General features: G+C 39.7%; 1 protein-coding gene across 1 annotated transcript; it reads left to right on the forward strand.

Annotated features, from left to right (window-relative positions):
- Positions 1-866: 866 nt before the first annotated feature.
- Positions 867-2,366, forward strand: LOC122929393 (nodal homolog 2-A-like). The gene is made up of 3 exons (XM_044282945.1): positions 867-1,152; positions 1,384-2,093; positions 2,214-2,366. Exons 1-3 carry the CDS (start codon positions 870-872, stop codon positions 2,364-2,366), a joined length of 1,146 nt encoding a protein of 381 aa, XP_044138880.1. The 5' UTR covers positions 867-869.
- Positions 2,367-8,814: the final 6,448 nt, after the last annotated feature.

Consider the following 8,814-nt stretch of genomic DNA (forward strand, 5'->3'; position numbering starts at 1 on the left):
TACAGACAGAAATGACATAGATAGATAGATAGACCATGAGATGGGTAGATAGTCAAATAATAAAGATGAAATGGAAGAAAAATATTGCAACGAACTGATCAAAAACATTCCAGACACTAAATGTATTAAAACATATGATAACATAATCAGACAGTAGTTGTTACTGTAACATCCACACCTCTGAGATAAAACAAATGTGACACCTATGATATAGAAGTGTTACTGGTAAACAATGAAAGGATTGTATGATTCAGGGTGATAGGAATACATAATTCGAAGTAGAAGGTAATAGTTTTATAGAAGTGTTAGTAAGACACTATATCCTATGTACAGGTACACACTGATACAATCATCAAAAATAATATATAACTATAACAATCTACCTTAAAAAAAAAAAAAAGACTATCATTACAAATCTACAGATGAAAGATAGACAGGTAGATTGATAGAGAGATCTTCGTACTGCGTTCAAATAAAAAGTGACTATGCTCATCACTATTTACTTTAAAAAACAATAATGACATCATTATTGCAAAAACCTAAAACTTATTAGCTGTGTGCCCCTCACAAACTCTTTCCTTTTTTGGATGATCAAGCAGAGGGTCTGTTTTATAGACATTAAAGAGACTTCTCTTGTATAAACAGGTACTTATGTCACATAATGAATTGCTTAATTTACATAATAGAAGAAGTGTCTATTGTGGCCTTGACCTTTTGTTGTTTTTCATAGATGAAAGGTCAAAGGTGTTAACATGGAGACCTTTGATCCATAGATATATAAGTTAAGAGAACCCTCAAGACCTCACTTCATCCTTGGAGAAGTTCTGAACAACATCTCCTGAGAGACATTACAGAAGACTGTTGTAGAAATGTCTTGGTTGACTGTTCTACACTTCACCCTCCTTTCCATGGTTCTGGGAATGCCTTCTTCTCTACCAGGGAATCAAACAAGGATTCCTCTTAAACATTCAAACCTTGGTTTGAAAACTTCATCCAGTCTACATGAAAAGACAGACTCCCAGAAGATGAAATACTCTCCTTTCATGATGCAGCTCTATCAGACCCTCATCATGAAGAACATAACAGACCTTTCCAGCCTGGAACACTCCGTTCTTCAAGATTCTGACACCATTTTAAGCCTCTCTGCCAAAAGTAAGTCTTTATTGATTATAGTAAGATAATTGTCATATATTTATTTGTTCCTGATTTTTCTATAACCACTGTAGACACCTAGAGCTAAGTGTTTTACTTCTTATAATTCCTACCCTATAGAGGAGATGTTGACCCATTTTTAATGTATAAAACATTGAATGCATTGTATTTGGCAAAATGAATGATCATGTAGCACAGTTGTTGACCATAATTTTCTCTCATTGCTTCTAGGTTGCTCTCAACTGACAAATCATTGGGTGTTATCCTTTGATATATCATCCCTCACAAACAACAATGAAATACAATTGGCCGAGCTAAGGATGCAGCTTTCTTCTACTGAGAGAAACCATGAAGTGACTCTTGACATCTATCACAGTGAAGAAGGCAGATTAAAGATCTTTCTGGGGTCAATGAAAGTTGACCTTAGTACTGAAAACGTATCAACTTTAAAGACTGTCAATGTCACCAGAATTATACAATCTTATTTCCATCAAGAAAAACTTTATAATAATCAAAAAGACATGAAGTACAAGGGAACATTCAAGAATGGCCAAGGAAACAGCTGTAAAGAGGTGTCAACTGAAAGAATTATGTTGGTGGTCTTTTCCAAGGACACTCCTTCTAATAACCTCCATGGATATCCCAACCTCATCCAGACAGTTGAGTCCTCTAAATATGTGATGACCCCAGTGTCTGGTACTAGGATACTTAGGAAAGGTAGAAATGCAATGCATGGCATGATCATGGCCAACTTTCCCACCAAACCTATTGAAGATGGAAGACCCTTGTGTAGAAGAGTGGACATGATTGTGGACTTTGAAAAGATTGGATGGGGAGACCAGATAATCTATCCCAAGAAGTTCAATGCATACAGATGTGACGGAGCCTGTCCCACCCCTCTGAGCGAGATCTTTAAGCCAACGAATCATGCCTACTTTAAAGTAATTATTACCTTTTTTCTGTATATTTATTTGCATTTATTAACTTTACTGTTACATTTAAATAGTCATGATAAATTACAGTTTCTTGATCAAATACTTTTTTTTATCTTTTTTTTTTAGAGTTTGTTGAAGTTGTACAATCCAGACACAATTGGTTGTTCCTCGTGTGTCCCAGTGAAGATGAGCCCATTATCAATGTTGATGTATGAAGAAGGAAAGGTGGTCTTGAAGCGCCATGAAGATATGATTGTTGAAGAATGTGGATGTCATTGAGAGGACATAACAGGAATTTTATACTTGCCATAGTTGCTGTAATTGATATATGTTAACCTGTAGTCTTACAAGAGACCTTCCAGGCATCCACATAGAAATGCTTTCGAGTGTAGCACTAGACAGCAAGGTTATAACTATAAAGGTGGAGAGGCAATAGTCAAACTAAAAGGCACTTTTATCCCATATGAGAAGACCAAAGCTATGAAAGATCTGTGATGTCTGGGGACCATATAAGAGATTGTGCCTAGAGAAAAAAACTAAATAAATAAAGCAAGTAATATCTAAATATTAATTCACGTTCCTAAGATAATATTTATATACATCATTATGTAGATGTACTGTTGATTGTGAGAGGTGTAATAAAAATGTTTTATTTTCAATTCTGTCTTGTGTGTTTTTGCTTTGGGACGAGGCTACATGTATTAGAGAAGTACAATCCGTCTGCACCATTGTATTTACAAAATCGATGAGCTCAGGCTATAAATGAGCGAAATGATTCTACAGAATCAATTTGTCCAATCATCAGGGCTTCTTCAGTTCTGTAGATTCATTTTGCTCATCTCTAGTTTCAACCAATGCATAATGTAAAATGCTTAAAGGGATTCTGTCAGCACATTTTACCCCCTACAGTAAAACATAGCTACTTGTAGGTCTCCATGAGCTGTATTAAATGATACCCTTATTATCTAATAGTCTTGATTTATTTCTTTATCGTTTTTAGTGATGTGCTAATGACTTACATAAGGTGCCCAATGGGATGTCCTTTCCTAAATTGGTGCCTAGCCGCACCCCTTGGTCCGGTGCCCAGCACCGCCTTCCTAAGTCCAGCGCGGCCTCTAAAATAATATTTTCAAGAGTCGGCACGCTGACGTAATCCCTGAGCATGTTTGAAATCCCGCGTGTGCGCACTACACACTGTAGTCTGTGCCCGTGTGGACTACAGGTAAGGGCATCGTCGAGTAAAGGAGCTTAAGGACAAAAAAAAGCACATTCTGGACAAAGGCTCCTGGACTTGATTGCCTCAAACCGGTAACATTGCTTGAGAAAGGCCCCATTGTGCTGGGTTGAAAATTTTCAATCTCAGGTAATAAAGCGGGTCCATCAACTGTTTTACCCATATTGGAGTGCTGCCTTGTTTTTTCAAGTTGTATATCTAGACTATCTGCCAAAGGTCTTGGAGAAATTGCACCCAGTTTCTGCAGGGCTGCTGCATTTATATATATTTTTATGGCAGAGCTATATTTTATGGCCGATATAATGAGTGACAGTTTATGGACCAAGTTATTATAATCCAATAAAGTCTCCCAAAAATAAAGTGCAGTCCCTTTCCAGAATGCTTGAAGTTTCAGACAAGCTACATGTAAGGCCTAATCTGTGTGGATATTTTTGGTATACTGCATCTAAGAGTAAAACAGAGCTGTCTTCTGTCATGAATACCATACCTTCTAATAATAATAAGATAACTCTGCTGGCCCAGTCCCATTCTATATTGTAAATCTGAAAAGCGGCTTTTCTTTGCTGCTCCAGGGACCCAGTGTAAAACCAGGGCTAATTGCACTGTGCTAGAGGCCCATTAGTTTCTATGTCGGCCTCTCGAGCTCTCCACAGTGCTGCACCTCCATACATCTCAATCTACCACCCTACTCGTGCTCTCCGTTCTGTTAGCAACCTAAGATTAATAACCTCCATGAATCGTACCTCTCACTCCCATCTTGAAGACTTTTCTCAAGCTGCACCCACTTCTCTACCTTCAAACAAGCCTTAAAAACACATCTTTTCAGGCAGGTTTATCAAGCTACCTAAACTGACTATTCCCCGACTAAACCTCCCCCCACCAACTCCTCTGGCCTAAACTCGATCCTCTAGTAGTCGTAAACCCGAAGCAGATCGTCCGGCACCACTCCTGTCAGTTCAATAATGGCTCAAATCCTATTTATCACAATCAACTACCTTATGTGTCACCCACAATTCCTCATCGATTGTAAGCTCTTGCGAGCAGGGCCCTGACTGCTAGTGTTTCAATTGCATATTAGCCAGTTAGTTTTGATTCGTACATGAACCCTATGAATTTGCAAAGCGCTGCGGAATATGGTGGCGCTATATAAATACATTTTATTATTATTATTATTTATATCATTACACACTCGTGCACACCGTGCCATTGGCAGTATTGGGTGGCCTCATAGAGAAGCAGTAAACAATAAACCACGTACTATGAGGTACAAGCCTAAGGGAATTTGACTCGAGGTCCCAGCCAGATAAAAATAGGAAAAATTGGCAGCATTCTCAAGGAATTAAAAAGGTCGTTCTTTTGCTCAGACTCAAGTGTTACAATATTTCATCTTATTATTATAGCCTTTCTCAAGCAAATACAAAGGTGCAACTGCCATATATCTATACCATATAATTCTTATAGGCTTGTATATATATTACAAAATTTAAAAGGGCATTGTGTGACAGTTCAAATAAAACATAAGTACTGTGTAAGGCTACTTTTATACCTCCGGTGTGAAACTTTGGCATGGCCGTTCCATATTCTATAGTATGCAGTGGCTTGTGTCTGGCCGCTTCTCCACTTGTCGGCCGGAATGTGTTCGGATCTCCGCCGGATGCCATTATACTTATTGGGGCGAGTGGACATTAAGTCTGTATGTAGCAGCGCCAGATACAGAGAATTTTAGATATGTGAAAGTAGCATACAATATATATATAAAAACGTGATCAGTTAATAAATCCCATACAACAAGGAGTCCAGAATGCCAGTTTTTATTTTTCTACTGTCCTTCGGTGCCCGACTATTACCGTTCAAAGCTGCACTGAAATACACAGTCCGGACTGCTGTGTTATACTAACGTAATGTCTGGCACTTCTGTGTGCTACGCCCTTCAGTCCTAAAAATGCATTTCAGTGAAGCTTTGAAACCTGGCAGCAGGGTAATGGGGGTAGTATTAAAATAAAAAATAGTGATCTGGACTATTTATCTGCATGACTACTCGTATTACAGCTTGTACTAGTCCAAGATCATGGTGATAGCTTTACTTAAAGGGAACCTGTCACCAGTTTTATGGTGTCCTAACTAAGGGCAACATAAATAAGTGGCTGATTCGCTTAGCAAAATGCTGGGTCACTTTCTTTAATTGACCCAGTCAATCTGCCAACATCTTGTATAGAAAAGCTCCAGCTGATAATGATGGTCATGAATATTCATGAGCTCCTGACTCTCCCCGCCCACCTGCTGCTGAGTGACAGTTATTTTCCATATGAATCAGCAGCAGGTGGGCAGGGGAGTGGCTATAGCTCTAAATTAAATATACGCTGGACTCAATGACATCACGCCGGACTCCAATCAGCTCATTAGCATGTGGCATCTTTGTGTGTATATTATGAGGTAACCATCTGTCACACCAGTAAGTGAATACATCTAAGGTACGTTTTAGTAGTTAATGATTGTATATAATTAGTTAGATTATAATCAAATATCCACATGACAGGTTCCCTTTAAGCGTCATAGGGACAAATCCTCACCAACCATTTTCCATTAGATCTACAGCACAGGTCCAAATGCAGTAGGGAAGCAGAGCTCTCAGAAAACTTGTAGCCCATGTCTGACATATGCATTGAACACTAGACATTGTGCCCCCACCTTAGAAAAGGGCAAAACACTGTCAAAGATACTGACATTTACAGAGATTATAGCAAACTACACTCACAATTTTAACTTCAAGTAATACTTGTTCTATAGGCATACACAATTAAACATGGCACTTACTGTCTTAAAGGGTTTCTACCCTTTCTGCTCAGACATCTCCACTGCGCCTGCACCGATGACGTCATAGTGCTCCATTGGCGCAGGCGCAGTGGAGATGTCTGAGCAGGGAAGCGGTCGGACATTCACTGCGCATGCGCCTAATACAGCCACGCACGGCGCATGCGCGTGAAGTCGTCCGTTTGATGCATTCTGAAGCAGATGGGCGGGCTAGAGGGAGGCGCTGGGCGGCGGCATCTTGAGAAGGTAGACCGATCCTCTAGGTGCTAATGACGCCCCCATAGCACCTAGAGGGTCATTTACATATCAATATAAGTTCTTTTTTTAGGTAAACGGCTGCCCCAAAAGCTATTATAGCAGGATAGTTTGGCAGAGCAGACACTAGCGGATCGCTAGTGTCTGACACCTAATTATGTGAAATCAAAGTGGTAGAAACCCTTTAATAAGACAACGCAGTGCTGGCAAAATATATTTGTTAATGTGTGTCTGAAAACTCCAAATACTATATGATTTATATTTGTGTACATAAATGTCATTTCATCTAAGTAGAAAAGGGAGTTAAATAGAAGAACTTATTTCAAGTCCTAGGCAACCCACAAAGTGTTAAGACTTAAGGGCACAAAAGCAGGGAAGGTAAGTATCTCCATTTAAACACAAACCTCAGCACAGAATTCCACACTATCCACCAGACTTTGCAAATTGCAAAAGCTGGTTATTCAAGTGTGTCCCAAACAGCTTCATACTGTCTTAAATATTTCCCCTACTTTGTGCTAACTTATGTTTGGTAGATTGCCCTGAAAAGAAGGTCAGATAGAAATGTATTCCATAGGGAAGAGTGAAAGGCTTAAAATATGATTTGGGTTCTACTCAGTCAAATTGGTCGACCAATTTAAATTGGAACCTACTAAATTGAATGTGCTCCAATTGGCCTGTAATAGTGGATTTTAAGATATGGGAATAAGTTAGGCTTAACTTAGGCTAAGTGACTAAAAAGTATTTATAACTGAGCATTTATAAAATAAATGTATGGATAGATCATATACAAAGTAAAATAACAATCAATTAAACTGCAATCCTTGGATAAGCTCCTCGCCAGCCATCTCCCAACACCAGCGTGGCCAACAGCCAATAGTGAATTCAAAAAGAGATAGTCACAGACATCTTCCTACATCATTATTTATTTTACTCACTTATATAGTGCAGACCTTTTCCGCAGTGCTTTACAGACATTAGCATCACATTGTCCACAATAGGGCTCACAATCTAAGTTCCCTATCAGTATGTCTTTGGAGTATAGGATGAAACTGGAGTACCCAGAGGAAACCCATGCAAACAGGGTGTGAACATATAAACTCCATGCAGATTCGAACCCAGGACCCCAGTGCTTCAAGGCAACAGTGCTAATCACTGAGTAAATGATGTCTTCCTTGGAGCTTAAAGCTTTGCTATATATAAGTAATATCAATAGTTCACTAAATAAAAGATGATAATTAACCTCCCAACAGTCACGTTAAATTGGAAAAACCCTCCCAAAAATGTCACTTTTTTATTGTACATTTTTAATGTGCGTCTGCAGTAAATCTTGTTGGTGCACAACTCAGGGGACACCATTTTCTTTTTTTGCCATCAAGTTATATATGAGTCATAAGACTGGGGGGGGGGGGGGTCAGCAATTCTCGCCTAATAAATTGTTAATGAGGCTGTTGCCTGTGTGTTTCTATGGTCGAGTTCCCAATCCTCAAGGGAGAGTTCGAAACACCCATTATGTTCAAAGAGAGCTCGCTTTGTCTCGCCATGGTTACCATATTTTTAGGAACCTGTCGTGTGTTCTGGTTATCCAACTGGACATTTCCTCGAATTGACATATCTGGTCCACCTTCTTCTTTCATTTCTGAATGGAAGGGGGTCTCGCAATGTAATGGTATTAGTGATCTAGCTATTGCTAATAAATGTGTACTGAGGTTCCCCTTGGATGGTGTGTATAATTTATTGGGTCTCGCTAAGACTATCATGTCTATAGAAATCCTCAACTCCCTTCCTAATATCTTTCTGAGGTTTTCTTGTATTCCATCCCAGTATGGGCGTATCTCTGTGCAATCCCACCAAATATGAGAGAGTGATCCCACTCCCTCCCCACAATGCCAGCAATGTGCCGAACCAGTCAGACCCCTTCTGTGTAGGAATTCAGGGGTTCTGTACCAACTGGATAGTAGTTTATAGTGTCCTTCCTGTATACGGATGCATAATGAAAAACCGTGTGATGTTGCTAGAACTCTCCTCACCTCCACCTCTGTCAGCGACAGGCCCAACTCCTTCTCCCACGCTGTCAGGAAAGGGGGCTTGACCTCTCTCCCCTGACCCCCCCGCCGCCGCAAAAGCACGTAAAGGACTGAGACTTTTCTTTGTTTCAAAATTGGTGAGATAATAAGCTTATTTAAAACGAGTCAATGATTCCATTATTTCATGTTTCTTTAGAACACTGCGGCAGATTGTTTTAAAGTGGGATTGGCAAAGAAAGAGAGAAAAAGACTGTCTGAGGCCTTCAGGCAGAGCTACAGGTGGAGGAAACTGGCCTTTCCGAAAAAACCTTTCTAGAGATGTGGAGGCAAAAGTGCTCCAGAGTGCTTGATAGGTCCCTGCTGGGGATCCCATCAATTCTGGTAGTAGACTGGCTGGCATTAG

Source organism: Bufo gargarizans, chromosome 2, assembly GCF_014858855.1.
Source record: "Bufo gargarizans isolate SCDJY-AF-19 chromosome 2, ASM1485885v1, whole genome shotgun sequence".
Lineage (NCBI taxonomy): Eukaryota > Metazoa > Chordata > Amphibia > Anura > Bufonidae > Bufo > Bufo gargarizans.

What these genes read in the sequence shown, in the direction of transcription:
- LOC122929393 (XM_044282945.1), top strand. Translation starts at nt 870, where the DNA reads ATGTCTTGGTTGACTGTTCTACACTTCACCCTCCTTTCCATGGTTCTG. An exon ending in TTTAAGCCTCTCTGCCAAAA is followed by an intron (nt 1,153 to 1,383) that starts GTAAGTCTTTAT and finishes CATTGCTTCTAG; the next exon opens with GTTGCTCTCAACTGACAAAT. An exon ending in CGAATCATGCCTACTTTAAA is followed by an intron (nt 2,094 to 2,213) that starts GTAATTATTACC and finishes TTTTTTTTTTAG; the next exon opens with AGTTTGTTGAAGTTGTACAA.